The sequence below is a fragment of the Arabidopsis thaliana genome, chromosome 5 (assembly GCF_000001735.4).
Source record: "Arabidopsis thaliana chromosome 5, partial sequence".
In the NCBI taxonomy this organism is placed as follows: Eukaryota; Viridiplantae; Streptophyta; class Magnoliopsida; order Brassicales; family Brassicaceae; genus Arabidopsis; species Arabidopsis thaliana.
In genome coordinates, this window is record NC_003076.8 from 25,498,431 (window position 1) to 25,518,377 (window position 19,947).

At 35.6% G+C, this 19,947-nt stretch overlaps 6 protein-coding genes and 1 non-coding gene across 13 annotated transcripts; 3 read left to right on the forward strand and 4 right to left on the reverse strand.

Moving 5' to 3' along the window:
• The first annotated feature begins 947 nt into the window (after positions 1–947).
• Positions 948–4,593, forward strand: AT5G63710 (Leucine-rich repeat protein kinase family protein). Of its 4 annotated transcripts, none has more exons than NM_125766.3 (11): positions 948–1,057; positions 1,594–1,740; positions 1,819–1,948; positions 2,035–2,106; positions 2,183–2,326; positions 2,421–2,486; positions 2,576–2,646; positions 2,719–2,862; positions 2,951–3,292; positions 3,370–3,764; positions 3,848–4,593. In NM_125766.3, the coding sequence occupies exons 1-11, from the start codon at positions 1,045–1,047 to the stop codon at positions 4,166–4,168; spliced, it is 1,845 nt and encodes a 614-aa protein (NP_568977.1). In that variant the 5' UTR covers positions 948–1,044; the 3' UTR covers positions 4,169–4,593. The 4 variants fall into 4 exon arrangements, with proteins under 4 accessions (NP_568977.1, NP_001330852.1, NP_001330850.1 ...); NM_001345605.1 differs by lacking the exon at positions 948–1,057 and adding an exon at positions 1,080–1,381 and having other exon boundaries at positions 3,848–4,512; NM_001345606.1 differs by lacking the exon at positions 948–1,057 and adding an exon at positions 1,081–1,489 and having other exon boundaries at positions 3,848–4,401.
• Positions 4,594–6,367: 1,774 nt separating this feature from the next.
• MIR166g lies at positions 6,368–6,489 on the forward strand. Its single transcript, NR_143369.1, has one exon. It is a non-coding gene; the product is annotated as a microRNA ath-MIR166g precursor (primary transcript).
• A 1,359-nt stretch (positions 6,490–7,848) lies between these two features.
• KPL (kokopelli) lies at positions 7,849–9,587 on the forward strand (the record flags this gene model as incomplete). Its single annotated transcript, NM_125767.2, has 3 exons — positions 7,849–8,020; positions 8,115–8,192; positions 8,289–9,587. Exons 1-3 carry the CDS (start codon positions 7,919–7,921, stop codon positions 9,585–9,587), a joined length of 1,479 nt encoding a protein of 492 aa, NP_201177.1. The 5' UTR covers positions 7,849–7,918.
• An 82-nt stretch (positions 9,588–9,669) lies between these two features.
• On the reverse strand, positions 9,670–11,276 carry ARI14 (IBR domain-containing protein; the record flags this gene model as incomplete). The annotated part of the gene is made up of 2 exons (NM_125768.1): positions 9,670–10,351; positions 10,438–11,276. 2 exons carry the CDS (start codon positions 11,274–11,276, stop codon positions 9,670–9,672), a joined length of 1,521 nt encoding a protein of 506 aa, NP_201178.1.
• A 1,069-nt stretch (positions 11,277–12,345) lies between these two features.
• AT5G63740 (RING/U-box superfamily protein) lies at positions 12,346–13,026 on the reverse strand (the record flags this gene model as incomplete). Its single annotated transcript, NM_125769.1, has 1 exon — positions 12,346–13,026. One exon carries the CDS (start codon positions 13,024–13,026, stop codon positions 12,346–12,348), a length of 681 nt encoding a protein of 226 aa, NP_201179.1.
• A 1,537-nt stretch (positions 13,027–14,563) lies between these two features.
• ARI13 (RING/U-box superfamily protein) lies at positions 14,564–16,511 on the reverse strand. Its single transcript, NM_125770.3, has 3 exons — positions 16,401–16,511; positions 15,401–16,306; positions 14,564–15,319 (listed from the first exon to the last, which is right to left on the reverse strand). The coding sequence occupies exons 2-3, from the start codon at positions 16,297–16,299 to the stop codon at positions 14,608–14,610; spliced, it is 1,611 nt and encodes a 536-aa protein (NP_201180.1). The 5' UTR covers positions 16,300–16,306; positions 16,401–16,511; the 3' UTR covers positions 14,564–14,607.
• Positions 16,512–17,231: 720 nt separating this feature from the next.
• ARI15 (RING/U-box superfamily protein) lies at positions 17,232–19,461 on the reverse strand. 4 transcript variants are annotated; one of them, NM_001345608.1, is made up of 3 exons: positions 18,594–19,445; positions 17,790–18,488; positions 17,316–17,651 (listed from the first exon to the last, which is right to left on the reverse strand). In NM_001345608.1, exons 1-2 carry the CDS (start codon positions 19,286–19,288, stop codon positions 17,825–17,827), a joined length of 1,359 nt encoding a protein of 452 aa, NP_001332429.1. In that variant the 5' UTR covers positions 19,289–19,445; the 3' UTR covers positions 17,316–17,651; positions 17,790–17,824. The 4 variants fall into 4 exon arrangements, with proteins under 4 accessions (NP_974987.1, NP_001332429.1, NP_001332430.1 ...); NM_001345609.1 differs by having other exon boundaries at positions 17,448–18,488; positions 18,594–19,117; positions 19,264–19,461; NM_125771.3 differs by having other exon boundaries at positions 17,448–17,644; positions 17,755–18,488; positions 18,594–19,403.
• Between the last annotated feature and the right edge of the window lie 486 nt (positions 19,462–19,947).

Sequence of the window (19,947 nt, forward strand, 5' to 3'; positions counted from 1 at the left end):
AGCATATTAGTATTGATATCATTATTCCGTATATATTCTTAGTCTCTTCTTCCTCACATTATGTTCTCTTTCTCTTTTCTTCACCTAATTTTCCTATTAAAAATATCTATCTTTTTTTCTCTTCTGCCTACATTTCTACATGATGTTTCAACATAGCTCTTAAGGGAAATAACCTAAAGTTTTCTAAACATTGATGTTTTACTACGTCTTTTTTGAAAGGCGGTAACTAAATTTGTTTTTTTTTTTGTTTTTTAAAAGGATATCAAAAGATCAATTACTTACCTTATAAATGTTAAAAATGTAAACTTCTCAATGTTTGAATTTATTTACTCAAAAACAGATAGTTAAATATATATATATATATATATAGTTATAGGTTATGTTAAAACTATTTTAGTTTGTATCATATCCTTTGATTTGAAGGTCAGAGAAGAAAGGAATATATACAAAAACGCCCTTTTGCATTGTCATCGTCCAGAATAGTGGAGTAATATAACACGAACAAGTGGAAGTGTGGAACCTTCTTACACATGCTTCTGTCTCTTCCTAAAGCATAAGCCATTTTCCCAAACATTATTAAGTTCTTAATTAAGTCATTGGTTTGTTTTCTATTACTAATTCGTTTAAATCATTCTTTATTACTTTATGTTTATTTTGGGCCATCTATATCCTTTTTTGTTAAAATTGATATCCTTTTTAGCCCCAATCACATCCCAAGTTACACACTTGCAAAAGAGATCTCACCCAAAATAAAGAAGCAAAAGAAGATGGAAAAATACACCTCCATTAAGAAATCAAAGATGTTTCAACTTAGTGGGATTCTCTTTCTCTCAAAGCAGCATTTCTTCATCTTCTTTTTACATCATAGAGATAAAAATATGAAAAATACCTTTTGTGGGTCCTTTATAAGCACTAACTTCTCTTTCTTTAGATGATTTTACATTATTGTTGCTTTTATTGGCTTCATTATTATACAAATCCTCCATTTCTCTCTTCAACCCCATGTTTTCGTTCTCTTCCGTTTAGAGTGTTTTCAGCTCCTCTATGGCTCACTCGGGTATTTAAAAGCTTTGTTTTACTTATACTTTAATGCCTATCTTTCTCCATTGTATATTAATTAGGTTTCTTGGTTTTTGTTGTTTATTTTACATAACTTTATTGTTTCTTTTAGTTTCGAGTTACAAAATATTTGGTACATATTTAGGTGAAACGGAGAGGTTTTTGATCATCAAAGCAAAGAGTCAAAGACAGAATTATAAATTTTGTTGTTCTTGATACTTATAAGCTTTCATTTTTCTTAATGTTTTCGGTTCAAATGAGCTCTGATAGAGGAGTTATGGATTGATCTGACAATGTTTCACATCAGAAAGCAATCAAAGCTGTTAGTTTTTAAGACATAATTAGACCCACAAATCGGTCTTTTCTTTTCTTTGCTTTCTTATGTTTAGTTAACATAGTTTGATCACACAAGTTATGTGTTTCTTGTATAGTAAGTTAACTTTCTCCATCGATTTGCTGCAATTTAGACTATAGATTCTGCAGCAGAAAAGAAAAGCTGTTTAAACTGAGATTGACTGATTTAATAAACTGCAGGGAACGGTGAAAGTTTCCATGATCCTCTTCGAGGATTCATTCAAAGAAATTGCTTTAGATGGAACAATCAGAAATTGATCTTACAATGTTTCATGGCCTTAGCTTTTGTGGGAATCACTTCGTCAACAACTCAACCAGATATCGAAGGTCTATATATAATTAGCCTTTGTTTATAAATCATTAATGATCTTGTAGTATTAACTCGCTTCTTGATTCATTTGCTAGGAGGAGCTCTGTTGCAGCTCAGAGATTCGCTTAATGATTCGAGCAATCGTCTAAAATGGACACGCGATTTTGTGAGCCCTTGCTATAGTTGGTCTTATGTTACCTGCAGAGGCCAGAGTGTTGTGGCTCTGTAAGTACTCTTAAAGATCACTTCTCAAGTTTTAGTTACCAAGATTTCTCATCATGTTGAAAAACTTGTTTTGTATCAATCTGTAGAAATCTTGCCTCGAGTGGATTCACAGGAACACTCTCTCCAGCTATTACAAAACTGAAGTTCTTGGTTACCTTGTAAGAGATCATAAACCAATTCCATTACAAGTTTCTTTTTAGGTTCCATTACTCATAGTAATTGTTCTTGATGCAGAGAGTTACAGAACAATAGTTTATCTGGTGCCTTACCAGATTCTCTTGGGAACATGGTTAATCTACAGACTTTAAACCTATCAGTGAATAGTTTCAGCGGATCGATACCAGCGAGCTGGAGTCAGCTCTCGAATCTAAAGCACTTGTAAGTCCACTCAAAAACTCTTTAGGAACAATCTTTGAAATGTGACTCTGTGAGAGCGTTTGGCTAAGATAAAACATTGAAATTTAATTCACAGGGATCTCTCATCCAATAATTTAACAGGAAGCATCCCAACACAATTCTTCTCAATCCCAACATTCGAGTAAAAAAAACTATTTTCCTCATGAATCTACCTAATTAGTCACAGTGACTTGTCAGTACTATAATCACGTTTTTGTGATTTTTCTGCAGTTTTTCAGGAACTCAGCTTATATGCGGTAAAAGTTTGAATCAGCCTTGTTCTTCAAGTTCTCGTCTTCCAGGTTCTTAATTATTTCTTCTTTCTCCAATTCACATACAAACAGAAAGACTTAACTTAGTATCTTTATGTTCAGTCACATCCTCCAAGAAAAAGCTGAGAGACATTACTTTGACTGCAAGTTGTGTTGCTTCTATAATCTTATTCCTTGGAGCAATGGTTATGTATCATCACCATCGCGTCCGCAGAACCAAATACGACATCTTTTTTGATGTAGCTGGTAAGAAGTTACATATACTTATAGTCAAACATCTCATTAGATCAATATGAACTCTTGAGCCAATATCCTTTTTCCTTAAAAAATGCAGGGGAAGATGACAGGAAGATTTCCTTTGGACAACTAAAACGATTCTCTTTACGTGAAATCCAGCTCGCAACAGATAGTTTCAACGAGAGCAATTTGATAGGACAAGGAGGATTTGGTAAAGTATACAGAGGTTTGCTTCCAGACAAAACAAAAGTTGCAGTGAAACGCCTTGCGGATTACTTCAGTCCTGGAGGAGAAGCTGCTTTCCAAAGAGAGATTCAGCTCATAAGCGTTGCGGTTCATAAAAATCTCTTACGCCTTATTGGCTTCTGCACAACTTCCTCTGAGAGAATCCTTGTTTATCCATACATGGAAAATCTTAGTGTTGCATATCGACTAAGAGGTATATATACTTAGCTTCTCTATCACTTAACCAAATAATAGATTCTATAATGTGTGTGTACATATGTGACATTGTAGATTTGAAAGCGGGAGAGGAAGGATTAGACTGGCCAACAAGGAAGCGTGTAGCTTTTGGTTCAGCTCACGGTTTAGAGTATCTACACGAACATTGTAACCCGAAGATCATACACCGCGATCTCAAGGCTGCAAACATACTTTTAGACAACAATTTTGAGCCAGTTCTTGGAGATTTCGGTTTAGCTAAGCTTGTGGACACATCTCTGACTCATGTCACAACTCAAGTCCGAGGCACAATGGGTCACATTGCGCCAGAGTATCTCTGCACAGGAAAATCATCTGAAAAAACCGATGTTTTTGGTTACGGTATAACGCTTCTTGAGCTTGTTACTGGTCAGCGCGCAATCGATTTTTCACGCTTGGAAGAAGAGGAAAATATTCTCTTGCTTGATCATGTAAGATTGACTTCTTTTACATGCTTTCTTCTATCTGAAAAGACTTGAAACTAATCTTAAGTTGTTGGATGTGTATGAAACAGATAAAGAAGTTGCTTAGAGAACAGAGACTTAGAGACATTGTTGATAGCAATTTGACTACATATGACTCCAAAGAAGTTGAAACAATCGTTCAAGTGGCTCTTCTCTGCACACAAGGCTCACCAGAAGATAGACCAGCGATGTCTGAAGTGGTCAAAATGCTTCAAGGGACTGGTGGTTTGGCTGAGAAATGGACTGAATGGGAACAACTTGAAGAAGTTAGGAACAAAGAAGCATTGTTGCTTCCGACTTTACCGGCTACTTGGGATGAAGAAGAAACCACCGTTGATCAAGAATCTATCCGATTATCGACAGCAAGATGAAGAAGAAACAGAGAGAGAAAGATATCTATGAAAACAAACTTGCATTACAGAAGATAAACTTAGAAAGTATTTTAAGCTGCTAATTGTATTGAACCAGGTGGGGAAAACGAAGCAAACACACAACGTTGATTTGTGTAATAGATGATATGATATACATAACTAGTTGTGTTTTGTATATATATGAATTTGGTTATTTTCGTATGATAATGATGATCATGGTTGTTATGGTGGCAGTGTTTGCTCTGTTTTTCTACATACGTCGTCGTTTCGTGTGTGTCCCGTAAAAATTATAAACTTCTGAATCCAGTCCTTGAAGTTTAGTTGGTTTTTCAATTTTACCTTCAACTTTTGTATTCTAACAATTTACCCCACTTGTGACATTGTTTATGGCTAATTTTACGTCGAGTATTCTTGTTTTTTTCTGCACGTCGAGTATTCTTGTTTCTAGATTGTAAATGATGTACTATCAAGAAAACTAATTGTCCAGTCTATGTATCTCATGAAATTATTAGACTAGTGATTTATTGGAAGGGATGATACAGTGACAGAACAAAACAAATCTAGATGTTTTTGTTGTAGTGACATGGATTCAGAGTGTAGATTCATAAGAACAGAACTTTCATGGATTAAGATTTATTCTTAAACTCTAGATCCTCTGGTATTAAAATACAGATTGTTAATTTTGGTGTTGTGTACTTTGGGTGCGTTAAATGAAGGATGAGGCAAGGAATGGGACCGGAGACAGACGTAAGCGGTCAGTGAAAAAGAGAACTCCTTTCTAACTTCCTCGTAAACCGGGCTGTTTTTCTCGGTTCTTGGTGCTTGGTTTCCGCTGACACCGACATGTCCGGTTCCCAGGTAACTTTCTTCTCCACCGTCCGATTCAACTATGAATGAACGTCCAGATCTTCGTTTTCCTTTTCTATCTCTTTGGTTTGTTATGACGTGTTCTTCGGTATTTCTCCTGAGCCTCTCAGACGTACCCTAAATAACAAACAACGGGTCCCCAAAAAAAAAATTTTATATGCAAAATTTTATTAAATACGCAATCAATAGGGAGACAATGTTACAAGCTATATGTATGCATATTTACTCCCTACAAAAAAAAATATGTATGCATATTTTACATGTTGAAAAAAAAAGAGTTATCATGTGAAAAAGTGGGATGATATTCAAAATATAGTAGATATATCAACCATGATTCATATTAGTATAGATAGATTTTGTTACTAGTATAAAACCTATAACATTGAAAAAAAACATTTCTAACCAGTATTAGTATTAGTATATACATGACTTGGTAAAAAAAAGAAATGTAAATCATACTACTTTAATTTATAACTAAAAAAAAGACAAAATTTAGTAAGTCGTTGAGGTGGAGCCAAAAGCAATAATAAGGTAATAATAAATCGAGAGGAAGGTACTTGTCTTGCATTCAATACCATTAGACATATTATATGCACATTTACCATTATGTATAATATTTTATTTATTTTAAATTGTGAATTAGACACTTATATTCAGAAAGGAAAAATGATCCTATAACTACAGCATGTAACTTTTGCAGTAGAAATCAATAATATTCGGTCTAGAAACTACAACAAAATTGTTCAAACTATGAATTTTCATTACTTCGTATATGGTACTAAAGACAAACACTCAATCCTTGATGTATATATTACAACATGTGTCTTTTGGAGACTTTTTCCTTCTGATAAAAGCTTTTGGAGACTTGACAGAGATTTTAAATAAGAGGAAGATTGCTGTTGGCCTCGGAAATGACTGAAATTAAATATACACAAGAAACAATTAAAGACAATTGTAGATATTTTCTTAAAAAGGAGATTGAATCTAGTCATGGAAATGGTTTGAACTTTGAATGTACTAACTCGAAGTATGTCGGATTTTACCACTCTCGAGTCTCGACTACACTGTAAAGTTCTATTTTAGGTAACCCTACACACACCATATAAAGACAATAACCAAAATTAACCAAAACCTATTAAACCAAAGTTACTAAATCGATGTAAAAAAATGCAGAAGAAAAATCTAGGGCTTAGATCTTTTGTCCTCTCTATAAATAGAAGAGACTACTTGGGTCTCTTTGCCCTGTCACATGCTTCCTTCTTCTTCTTCTTTTTTACTTACATAAAGTTGCTTACATTCTTGTCCTCTTCATCTTATTCTTCTTATAGTGAAGCGATTTAGGGTTTAGAGGAATGTTGTTTGGCTCGAGGTCATGGAGAGTAATTCGTTAACCCAACTCAAAACTCTAAATGATTCTCGGACCAGGCTTCATTCCCCTCAACCTATTTTATCGCATTTTTCAGAAAATCTTTTCACATTTTATATCACTTCTCAGTTCTCACCCCATTCAAAACCTATATATGTTTCAGAAGCTTTTTGGCCCATCTAGAGTATAACCATGTTACAGTGTTTTTTTTTTTTTTTGCTAAAACCATGTTACAGTGTTAATTCTTATATATAACCATTGACAAACTCTTTGAATAGCTAGAATTATGTTCCCTAGAATATAAACTATTTATTTCTTCTATCTTTCACTGTTTCCCCTTTTGATTTACTTTGAAACGTTTCTAATCTTTATTTGCACGCAGTAGCTGTTCTTTTTACTAAAAAAAAAAACACGAACAAAAGAAATCTGGATTGGATCTATGCATGCAAATCTTGTTTTTTATACACTTTCAGAGGCATTTTATTTACTGATTCTTTAGCGCTAATATTATTAACTTTGGAAACACAATCTGTTAAGGCATCTTGGAGGATATATAAATAAGATCGAGGGAGTAAATCTTGTAATTTGTGAATTGTTCCATTTTTCACATCTTTGAGTTCAGTGTATGATTTTTTGCAACCTTTAAATCAGTATATAAACCATAACCATTGACATATGATCATTTCATTTGTCTTCCATTTTAACTGAGGTGAAAAAGGAAGAGAAAAATAAGGGTTAAACCAAAGAACAAAAGAAATCTTTGCACGTGAATATGATGATATGGAATGGATGGCTTCTCCTCAATATTAAAAGTCTCGTCAAGTTGAAATGCTATTTACACATCTACACGTAATTGAAAAGGACCTTTTATTGAGGTTTTACATATTGTAAATTCACAGATTGTGATTGATTGTTATTTTCATGAAAGAAGCGAGATTGGACGTGATTTGCGAGTGTATATATATGAACTACGCTACCAAGTATACAGTGTTGACTATTGCTTTATTTGGGTGTGTTAAATAGTTTAGGTAGACTTGAGGAGTAACTTAGAATTTCAAAAAGTTGGTAAGCTTTTTTATACGAGCAAAGTCAGTTTAATTTGTATTTTTATAAAAAAAAGTCTATCATCAAGTTCTTTTGTCCATGAAGACTCGTAAGTAAACGATGAATCAGTCAGGAAAAAAAAAAAAAAAATCTTATCTGAAAATGGAATATCGGAATTTACAAAAACAACCTCAGATTTTATTTTTATTTTGTCAACAAACCTCGAATTATTTAAATGGAACATAATCAACCAATGTGATTTACAACTATTTCGTAAACGGTGTCGTTTTGGTGTTTGACGAAGACGAACCAACGTTGCTTTTCAGACACGAAAGCAATTCGGTTAATTTGTTTCCACTCCATTACTCGCATCTCTCTGCTTCTTCTTCATATTCTTCTTTACTCTGTCTGAAAATCTCCTTCTCCTTCTTCTTCTTTCTTCTTCTTCTTCGTTCTTTTCTGAATTATTTTCAATGGAGCCCAATAACGTAGAGCGTAATCTTCAATCTCTGAGAAGATTATACAGTCTTCTCGTAGCAAATGCAAGGAACGAATATATTCCTGAGGCATATAAGGTAAGTTTAATTTCTCTGTAATTTTCATCTTCAACCTCAGAATCATATTTCTATATCATCGAGTAATCTAACATTAGGAATCTTCTATTCGCAGTTGGACGACAACACTCAGTTTTTATTAAAGCGATTGCTCGATTTTGCTTCCCACGAACACTTTGTTACACAATCAAACGTAAGTAACCGTCAATATTCTATCGAGTAAATACTCTGTTTTCACATGTTTCATGTTTCTGAATTTTGGTTACTATAATTTTAAATTTTGTTACAGTTACTTGCAACACAATTACGTGTGTTTCCTAAAACGGTTTTACACGGTGCAAAGCCGTCGAACGTGGCGGATTCTTCTGAGACGACGCCACCTGCAATGTTGTCTCAGATCAATGGTTCTCATATTACGCGAGTTAGTAAACCATTGGAGGCGAAAGGAACATTGCAGAGAGATCTGAGAGTTGATCAGATTCGGAGCAATCCTAGTAAGGATGTTTTGACAGAAGAAGTCGTTGATGCAATAGAGCAAATCGATACACAACTCTCCGCTTTAAGTTTCGTTTCTAGTCGTGTTGACTCTGATGAAAGAACAAGGTCTGTCAAGTCCTTTGTAACTCCTCCCACTGAAGAGTGTAGACAAAACAGTCAAGCTTCTATGCCTTGTTTAAGAAGCAATTACATGACGGTGAGTCAGAAAAGTGTGATTAGTGGTGCAGAAGTAACTTTCCCTTATAATGATCAGTTAGTTCGGGTTACGTCACCACCGCAGCCATTACCGCCTCGTGCTGTGAGTGGTTTCAAGAAGCCAAATCAAAGTAATAGAGCGTCACAAAAGATGCCGATTATGAAACCTACTTTGATGGATCAAGAAACCGAAACGTTTGATGATGATTCTTCTGAAACAGAAGCTGACCAAACACCGTCTGCGACAGGTTCTGAGTCGGAAGACGAAGAAGTTTCAACTAGTCAAGAATACTCTGGGGAAACAGGGTCAAGCTCTGGCTCGGAGTGGGAAACTCAAGCAGAGAATGACACCGAGTCTAAGTCAGAATCATCATATCCACCACAGAATGATGACTCTGTCTCTGAAGTCAGCACTTCTCCTCCGCATACAGACAGGGACACATCAAGAGAACCTGGAAAACAGAGAAGAAATGTAATGGGGCGGTTTAAAAGGATAAAGAATAAGATAGGACAAATATTTCACCATCATCACCACCACCACCACCATCATCATCACCACGACAAGGAAAAGCCATCAGCTTGGAATAAGTTGCAGAGTAAATTTCACCATAAGCACCAAGAGAAATCAAAAGAGAGGAAAAGACCGATGTCAGAATCCAAAGGTCTTACTACACATAAGCAGCAACATCAAGGTGGCCACTTTCATGCGCTAGTGGAAGGGTTGGTGAGACACAGAAAACACTCAAAAAAACAAAAGCATCAGCTGAAGAGTGATGCCAAGAAAACAGAGTGGTGGAAATTATTGAAGAAGCGTCAAGGTGGTGGCGTGAAGATTCCCAAAAGAGGACGTGTGAAGTTGGGAAAAAAAAAACATTATTTGTCCAAAAATGTTTAAGAAACAAGTCTCGATTATTATATTGCAGAGCAAAACAATTGTAAAATATACAAGTTGAAAGTTTCATGCCTCCCTCGTGTTTTTAAGAAACTTTGTTAAGAAACAAATCACTTATCTCTCCCACAAGAGAGGCACTATCATCATAGCACATCTCACACTCATTATCCTCCCAAGTGTTTGCATACGTGCAGCGATCACAGTACCAGAAAGGACCAGTCCCGCCGTTGTATGACTTCACCTTTACATCGACCAAACCATCTTGTAAAGTTTTCATAAAATCATAAAAGTAGTTACCAATGTTGCTTGTCGCAGTAGGTATCGTATGTCTGAAGAAAGTACACTCTTCATAAGTAGCTGCAGCGAGGACGATATCTTTTTGCTCTTGTAAAGTGTTTGAGTAACTCTGGAGCGTGGCGATTGCATTTCCTTGGAGGTATCGTAGATACTCCTTCGAGTTCTCATACTCTGTGTGGAAATAGTCATACACACAACACCATTTAAGGACTCGTCTGCATTGAACAATCAACATCAACCCTTCTCTTATAATCATAATGTCTTGCTCCCTTAATAAGTCACTCGGTTTCTTGATGTTGGTTTCCTCGAAAGCTTCTAGATCGGATTTGGCTTGCTCCAGTAACTTCTGACACACGTTCCAGCGATCCTCACATAAAATCCCCACTTCTGTTTTAATACAGAATCCAGAGTCTACTGCTTCAATTTTGTGGGCTTCCTCTGACCGCAAACACCTCGAACAGAAACGAAGCCTAAAGCAAGATAACACAAAAGAGTAAGGATCAAGACTTAAACAGAGAAATCCAATTCTATGTAATTGTCAAAATTAGGGTGAAACCTGCAGACACAAGTCAAGAACTGGGGCATTTTTGTATCAGACTCCAGAGAACAGAGGCAATGAGGGCAAGTCACTGTCTTGGTTTTGGTCGGATAAAGGCTAAATGATTCATCTGATATTTTCATTGTGGCACTACACAACCAATCAGAGGCCTTGTTACAACTCACTGGTCTGTGTGACTCAAGTCTGCATCTCCAACAGAAGATATGACCACAGATACACACCACGTTTAAACTATACTCATCATCATCATCATTCTCTTGATGAAACTCAATAACATAATCGCAATTCCGTGCAGGACACTGTTTGATCATCAATACCTTGTTTCCTTCAATGTAAGATCTCCAAATGTACCTCTCGTACATCTCTTGATCACGTACTGTTAGTTTCTCAATCGTGTCTGGTCCAACCGCAGATCGACAATCTTGATCAGGACAAGAGATTGTGGTTTGGATTTTCTCCACATAGTAGAAATTCTTCTCAAGATACTCTCTCCAATATTTTGAGTCGAACTTGTGAGAACAAAAGGGCATGGAGATTAAATCATTATCACCATCAAACTCATAAACATCAGTCTCCAAGCTAATCTCGCTAGATGAATCTGGACTGGGATCGATCATGACTGATTTCAAACCTGAATCCATCAATAATTTCTCCTTGTTTTCACCTAAACGCTCTGAAACACGAAGCGAGTCCCATCGGAGATACATAAGAAGTACGGTCGCATCGGAGTTTGATATGAAGAAGATGTCAGAGATTTCATTGATCTGTTTCTTCATCTTTACGGTAATTTCATTTCTCGTTAGAACAGAGTAGGGTCTCCGTCCATCGTACTCCATTGTTTTCTTGAAAATGACAAAACAAAAATCAGAAAGACAAATCGATAAATTAGTAAAGAGCTAGAGAAGATAAACTTGTAAAGAAATAGGGTTAAGGCTTACTAGTAGCTTGCGCCAGAAACAACAAGATTGAATCGAAGGTGGAGATAGCTAATTATCGTCTAGGGTTTGCCATTTTTCACTCTCCAACGGGGGAATTGGGGATATCGTCAAGCTACAAAATTATTATGTTTTCGCTATTACATAATGTTTGATAAAAAAGATTTTTGACAGCATAAAGTTTGATAATGATATCTTTTTAATTAAGAAATTTTACGTTGTTACATAATTAAATAAAATATGACCAAAATCATTTATTATATTGTTATTCATCACTAAATATATATTGGAGCAAAATTTAAATTTTTATATACTTAATTATTTACTATTTAGTAATATTAATTAAATTTATACGATATGTCAATAATCAATTATGGTACTTAAGTGGTTGAAAACTTATCATAGTTTTAGAAGACCATATCTAGAGACTAGAGTCTTCCTTCTACTATTTGGACTAAATTCAATAATTGGCATAAATATAAATGGCGCAAAATAGGTATAGTCACAAAATGTGAAATTTTTATATATATTTAAAAATTATTTAGTAACATTAAATTTATACAAAGTAGAAAAGAATCACAATTTTTATTTGAAATTTTTTGGCACGAAATAGATATATGGGACGAAATAGATTTGTGGCGCGAATTTTGTTTTTGTTATATATAGAATTTAAATCTATGACAAAGTAAAAACAAAACTATAATGTATGGTTAAAAACTTATCATGGTAATAAGAGAAAAGATTTTCGAGTCTTAATCATAAAAAGATTCAATCATTTGACTGTAAATAATGTTTTTAATGGCAAGAACATGATGTTTCATATATATAAGTTTTGAAAGACTATTACACTGATCAGCTCGACATCCTCGATAATTTAAAAATAAAATAAAAAAATGGAATAAATGCATTTCATAAAAGAAGAACCAAATTTTCCTTTTGAGTAAATTCAAATTTGGTCAAATATAATGGCCTAGTTGTCATCCGGTGCAGGGAGCTGTTTGCTCTCATTCTCAATGTAAACTCTCATAACATAACTCAAGTACATGTCTTGATCATGTACTCCTAGTTTCTCAATCGTTTTTAGTCTAACCGAAGCTCCACAATCTTGATCAGGACATGAGATTACGGTTAAGTTTTCCTCCAGAGAGTAGAAATTTGTCTCTAGGTACTCCCTCCAACAAGTTTTGCAGAACTTGTGAGTACAATAGGGTGTGGAGATTAAACGATGACTATCATATTCATCATCGCACTCTTCATCATTTTCATCATCATCATCATCATCATCATCCTCATCTTCATCGTCATCCTCGTCATCATCATCTTCATCATCATCAGCATCATCAGCATCATCATCATCATCATCATCATCATCATCATCATCATCCTCGTCCTCGTCCTCGTCCTCGTCCTCATCCGCATCCGCATCCTCATCCTCATCCTCATCACCATCACCATCACCATCACCATCACCCTCACCATCATTGTTATGATCATCATAAACCTTAATATATTCATCTTCAGCCGTACGGCAAATACCACAAGTTGAATTAGATAAAACTAGATTCGAATCAATGACAACGGTTCTGATCCTTTTCTCCATCTCTTCCTTATCCTCATCTCTCAAGTACGATCCTTGTTGATCGTTCTCCATTGTTTTCTTCAAATTAACAAAATATCAGATTGATTAATCGATAAACTACCAAAAGAGAGAAATATAAACTTGTAAAGAATAGAGTTAAGGCTTTTACTAGTAGCTTACGCCTCAAACAACAAAATTGAGTCGAAGGTGAAGGGAGATTTTCCCTTCTCTATTGGGATATATCGAGATACAAACTTGTTCTGTTTGTGCTATATTTATAGTTTGATAATCCAGTTTTCTAATTAATAAAATTGTCCCATTTGATCTTAATCTTGCTACAAAATGGTGATTTGTATTAACTATACAATATCCAATCTAGGTTGATTTTTCTTTTCTTTTGGGGGACAACCTATATAGAAGTTTATTTAATTCACCATTATGTTTCCCAACAGATGGCACAAATTAAGTTAGGTAAAAGACAATATTTGTCCAAAACAAATTCAAGAACATGAAGAAAACTAATCTTAAAAGAGTGTAAAGAAAATAAGAGGACAAAAGAATTGTAATCAAAGCCTAAAAGGCTAAAACCTTTAATGTTTCCTAAATCTTTTGTTTATCTTCAAGAAAACATAGAGGACATATTTCACTAAGATTTCAAAAAGAGTTTTTTTTTTTAATGTCAAATCCCTTATTATGGAACTTATGATTTAATAATCTTCTCAAATCTAGTCTTACTGAATTTTATACTAAAATCATTCAAAATATGATGGTATTGGATCAATAACTTATAAAAGTAATTAAATGATAACCCGAGATGTGTGCGCGCGAAATAGAGAGATTAGTAGATTAATTCAAAATAGCATTAGTTAAAGAGTAGAATAATGTTTTTTAAAAACTTTCAATTTGATGTAAGGAGATTATATCAATATATATGTAACATTTACATGTACTCCCTCTTCGAGATCTCATATAAAAATGTAACATTTACATGTAATGACTTTTTGTTGGTTTAACTTGAAATATGATCGTCTTTTGATTTCTTAAAGATAAATTAGTTGATGTTCTGAGCTATGCACGGGAGAAACTAGTTCTTAAGATTTGTCTTTGCGAAACTAAAAGTGTATGTTAGTGTATGATAAAACAAAAATATGAAAATTTAAAATACTCATTTTAGTGCTTTATAATTTTGCCAAGGTTCATCTAAATAACTAAATGTCGCTGAGTTAACTGAAATCATGCAACTAGCCAAACATATTTAGTAAAATATTTTTTTTGTAATCTACGCTGGTTTTGACATATCTTACGTAGAAGCGAAATAAGAGAACTTGTTAACTCATCTTTTTCCATTTAGCCAATGTTAGAAAAAGAAATACAAAAAATATCCATTTATGTACATATATATATATATATAGGTGCTATGTCTCATCTCTTCATGATATATGATTTTCTAAGTGCAAAGATTGTCTATATTCTATGAGAAAGTTTCAACGAGTTATGTATGCAAGGGATAATGCCAAACTAGATGAAGTAAAAAAGATATTATTTGAGACGAATTCCAAATCGCAGTACCTTTGAATTATTAGAATATCTCTGAATTTATTTAAAAACCCCACCAAAACAATTAAAATTCTTAATCCATTAGAGCTCCCTTAGTTAATTAAGAGACATATCACTTAGATCCACACGAGCTGCAATATCATCACTGCACATCAAACACTCTTTATGGAACCAAGTGTTTCCATATGTGCAGCGATCACAGAGCCAAAAAAGACCACCATAGTCGTCGTAGGACTTCACCTTCACGTCATCCAAACCTTCTTGTAAAGTCTTGATGAAATGATAAAAGTAGTTCCCAATGTTGCTTGTCTCAATGGTTACCTTATGCTTGACGCAACAAAAATTTTCATAAGTAGCTGACGAGGCTCTTCCTATCTCCTCATTTAGCGTCTTTGAGAAACTCTCCACCAGTGAGGTCGCGTCTGCTTGCAGGAATCGCAGGTACTCCCTCTTCGACATCTCATACTCTGCATGTAAGTAATCATATACACAGCTCCATTTAAGGACTTGCCTGCATTGGACAATCAGCATCAATCCTTTTCTTATAATGGTAAAGTCTTTCTCGGTCAAGTCACTTGGATTCTTGATGTTGGACTCCTCAAAAGCTTGTAGATCAGATTTAGCTTGCTTCAGTGAAACCTCACTCGCCTTCCAGAGTCCCACGCACGAATTCTCCGGTTCTGCTCTTCCCTCGAGTGTCTTGGGTGCTCTTCCCTCGAATGTCATCGATACATTACAGAATTTATAGAATCCTGATTCCGTTTTGTGGGCTTCCTCTGGCTGCATACACTTCCAGCAGAAACGACCGCTAGATCAAGAAACACACAAATTAGTATGATCAATAATGCTTCAAATAGAGAAATCTAATTTGCAAAATAGGGTTTCTTACTTGCAGGCACAAGTCAAGAACCGGAGGTATTGTTTAGTACCAAGATCCGCAGGACGAAGACAATGAGGGCAAACTTTCTTGGTGGCTTTGATCGAGGAGAGAGGGTAAGTCTTTTCTCTGGTTTCGAACGAGGAGAGGCTCAATGGCTTTTCACCTGATTCCTTCGATAAGCTATTTAGGTCTCGAAACAACCAATCAGACGCGTTGTTGCAGGTCACTGGTTTGTGTGACTCAAGCATGCATCTCCAGCAGAAGATATGACCACAGAGACACACCACGTTGAAGCCATAGTCTTCCTGATCAGCACCATCATGATTCTTCTGATGAAACTCAATGACGTAATTGCAATCCTGTGCAGGACAGTATTTGATCTCCAATACCTTGTTTCCCTCAATGTAAGATCTCAGAATATACTCCACGTACATCTCTTGATCACATACGGTTAGCTTCTGAATCGTGTCCGGTCCAACCGCGGCTTGACAAGCTCCATGAGGACAAGAGATTCGAGTTTGGGTTTTCTCCACCAAGTAGAAATTCTTTTCAAGATACTTTCTCCAACAAGATTTGCAGAACATGTGAGAGCAAAAGGGCGTGGAGATTAAGTAATCACCATCATCACAAGTCTTAAAGCAAATCCCACAAGAAGAAATCTTATATAAGTCTTGATTCGGATCAACTACCACTGGTTTCAAACCTGATTCCGACAAGACTTTTTCGTTGTTTTCAACCAAAAACTCAGAAACTTCATGAGAGTCCCATCGGAGAAACATGAGGAGTACGGTCGCATCGGGTTTTGATAACGAGAAGATCTCAGAGATTTCGGCGATCTGCTTCTTCATATTTCCTTTAAGTTGATCTCTCGTTAGAACAGAGTATGGTCCCTCTCGATTGTTCTCCATTGTGTGCCTAAGATTGACAAAAATCAGAAAAACAAATCAATGAATCATAACAAAGAGATCGATCGATGGATACACTTATAAGGAATAGGGTTAAGGCTTACAGGTAGCTTGCGCCTCAATCAACAAAAAGAATCGAAGGCGAGAGTTATCGTTCTTAGTTTTCTCTTAATCGTCTCTAGATGATTTCTGTTTCAACTTTTTAGGGTTTTACCTTTTCTCACTCGCTTATGGGAAATATCGAGTTTTATAAGTAAACAAAACTATTGACCAACAAAAAAAAAACAAGTAAAAAACTATCTGTTTTTGCTAAATTGCCTGATAAGTTTTTAATTGGACCATTGGACCTTCATCTAAGCTAAACAATCGTCTAATCAATAAATATGGCCCATTAGCACTTCTTGTTTTGTCTTTTTGGGCCCAATTCGGTTTATATAGTAATCTTCTGAGGTTTCAGTTTTTGAGAACAAAACTAGTCGAGTGAGAGATGGAAAAAGGGACGACAACAGAACCACATATTTTCTTGTGGAGTCAGAGGACTGAGAACATAAGAATCATAAACTTATGCTTAATGCATAACACTTACACTTTCTTGAAGTATATGAACTTAAGACATCCCCTACAATTTCCTACATATGTCTCCTTCAGTTTCTCTTCAGAGAATCCACTGATTATTTCAATAAACTCTTCATCTCTGTGTTCTTTCTGAACTATCAGAACAACTTGATCTTTTGGTGGAATTTTTCATCAACAACTTGATCTGTCTCAGCATCACTTTCTGTCTCAGTTTTACACTCCTCGAATCAGTTACTAATTTTGTTGTGTGTTTGAGGTTTTAGAAAGCTAAGTCTTGAGCCTTAAATAAACAATTGATTTTTGTTGTGGGCTGAGTCTGTGGAATTGATTGAGGAACCTAATCCATGATATGAAGAGGTAAATGAAATCCCTGTTAAACCAGACGTTTTCTACTAACTACATGGTTTTGATTGATCAAGAGTGTATTAAAAAAGGCCAAGGGGCTCTAATTTCGACTATGATAATTTATTTTACCAAGAGCAAGTAAATAAAAAGATAGAAATTATTCTGATGACTAATGAACATTTGAAAACACAATTTATAAGTCTAAAGAACAAAGTTCTTTATCAGTTGACAAGAAATTTGGGATCTTCAGATGTAAAAGCAGTGCTCTTCATCTTCTGTTTTAGTCCATCTTCAGGGCTTTTAGTTCCTGAGAGCAAAACTACAGTAGTAGAGCGAGGGATGAAAAAAGACAACAACAGGACCACATATTTTCTTATGGAGTCTGAGAACATCAGAGCCAAACGTTGCTTGTCACAAAGCATTGTAACTGTGAACTATCAGGAAAGAAAGAAAAAGTCAATTCGACATTGAAAGTTGGTAGTCCAATATAAAACTGCAGAAAGAAAGAAAGAAAGAAAGCAAAAAAAAAAACAGAACTTAAAGAGTTGCAAGGTTACTCTGTCTCCTAGAACCTTTTGTTTTATCTTTAAGAAACCTAGTTAAGCGATCAATCACTTAGCTCGTCCATCTTAGACGCAGTAGGATCACAGCACATCTTACAGGCCCTCTGGAACCAAGAGTTTCCATATGTGCAGCGATCGCACAACCAGTAAGGACCACCATAGTTGTCGTACGACTCCGCCTGTACCTCGGGCAAACCTTCTCGTAAAGTCTTGATGAAATGATAAAAGAAGTTCCCAATGTTGGTTGTCTCGCTCAATAGCTTACCGCAAGTAAGCTCTTTGGCTTCTGTTTCCTCCTTTATACTCTGTGAGAAACTATGGACAATGCCAGACGCGTTTTGTTGGAGGAATCGCAGGTACTCTCTCTTCGCCATATCATACTCTGTGTGGATATAGTCGTACGCACAGCTCCATTTGAGGAACTGTCTGCACTGAACAATGAGCATCAGTCCTTCCCTTAGTACCTTAACGTCTTGCTCCTTCAAGTCACTAGGTTTCTTGATTATGGATTCCTCGAAAGCTTCTAGCTCGTATTTAGCGTTCACCAGATTCACTTGACTCGCATTCCAGAGATCCAAACACGAAATCCCCGGTTTTGCTCTGTTCCAATGATTGAAACCAACATTGCTCGAACGCGCCGGTGCCAAACAGGATCCTGAGGTTCCGTGAGTTTCCGGTGACCGAAAACACTTCCAACAGAAACGACCGCTGAATCAAGAAAACACACAAATTAGTATGATCAAATAATTAAGATAGAGAAATCTAATAATCTGCGAATAGCAAAAAACAGTGTTATTTTCATAAGAGTGAAACCTGCAGACACAAGTCAAGAACTGGGCCCATGGTCGTTCACCATCAATCTCCACAGGAATAAAGCAATGAGGGCAAGGCTTGGTATTGGCATCAATCCAGGAGACGGTCGATGGCTTGTCTACTTCTTCTATCAATTTCTCCAAGTCTCTAGACAACCAATCAGAAGCGTTGTTGCAGGTCACTGGTCTGTGTGACTCAAGCATGCATCTCCAACAGAAGATATGACCACAGAGACACACAATGTTTAAGCTATGCTCTTCATCTTCACTTGCCAGATGAAACTCAATCACGTAATTGCAACCCCGTGCAGGACACAGTTTGAGCTTCCATCCCAGGTATTTCTCACGGTAAGATTTCAGAATATACAACTCGTACATCGCTTGATCACGTACGGTTAGCTTCTCAACCGTCTCCGGTCCAACAGCAGCTCGACAATCTCGATCAGGACAAGAGATTGCAGTGTGGTTTTTCTCCACAGAGAAGAAATTTTTCTTAAGATACTTGCTCCAACAAGCTTTGCAGAACTTGTGAGAACAAAAAGGCGTGGAGATCAAATCACCATCAACAACAACAGCATCACCATCATAATCGTCATCACCAATATTAGAGCAGATCCCACAATATACACGAGATAAATCTTGATTCGAATCAATAACAACTGGTTTCAAACCTGATTCAGTCATTAGTTTCTCCATGTCTTCACCCAAACGCTCCAAAACCCGATTCGAGTCCCATCGGAATCAAGATTGACTCCGAAGGTAAACAGAGGAAAGCTTTAACAGACGAGAGTTTTCTTGTATCTACTGTTCTAGGGTTTTCCTTTTTTTTTTGCTTTGGAGATATCGATTGCTTCTCTACAAATTGTTTTTTTAATCATTATTAATTGGACCCTAATCATTCTAAATATTTGTGATTTATATAAGATTACAACAGCCAATTATGGTTTACATTGATTTTTTTTTTAAAAAGCCTATAAATAGTTTTTTTTTATTAACTCAACATTATGATTCTTTATTATTTATCAATTTAATAACAAAAGTTGACAAACAAAAATAAATCTAAAAAAAAAGATCTGTACTAAATGTGATTAAACTTGTTAAGAAATGTTACTGAAAGCAAAAGGCAAACCAAATCTAAAGTCAATAAAGAAAATATCCACCTCCATGATTCAATAAGCCCCCTAAATGGCTAAATCAATCAAAAATAGGAAACAAACATAGACCCAAAAGTATATTTAAGTAATATATTTGACTTTCAGCTAATTTTATTATCTTTGGTCAAAAAAAAATAAAAAAAAATTTTGTTTATGTTTTGACTTGGTGAACACTAAATCTAGTGCATGTGGTTACCAACT

Excerpts from the sequence above, each read along its gene's own strand:
- AT5G63710 (NM_001345606.1), top strand. Across the intron at positions 3,293-3,369 it reads TGTTGCATATCGACTAAGAG|ATTTGAAAGCGGGAGAGGAA; the intron begins GTATATATACTT and ends GTGACATTGTAG. Across the intron at positions 3,765-3,847 it reads ATATTCTCTTGCTTGATCAT|ATAAAGAAGTTGCTTAGAGA; the intron begins GTAAGATTGACT and ends TGTATGAAACAG.
- ARI13 (NM_125770.3), bottom strand. The coding sequence starts at position 16,299 with ATGGAGAACAATCGAGAGGGACCATACTCTGTTCTAACGAGAGATCAA. Across the intron at positions 15,320-15,400 it reads TTCTTGACTTGTGCCTGCAA|CGGTCGTTTCTGCTGGAAGT; the intron begins GTAAGAAACCCT and ends TTCTTGATCTAG.
- ARI15 (NM_203258.2), bottom strand. The coding sequence starts at position 19,288 with ATGGAGAAACTAATGACTGAATCAGGTTTGAAACCAGTTGTTATTGAT. Across the intron at positions 18,489-18,593 it reads TTCTTGACTTGTGTCTGCAG|CGGTCGTTTCTGTTGGAAGT; the intron begins GTTTCACTCTTA and ends TTCTTGATTCAG.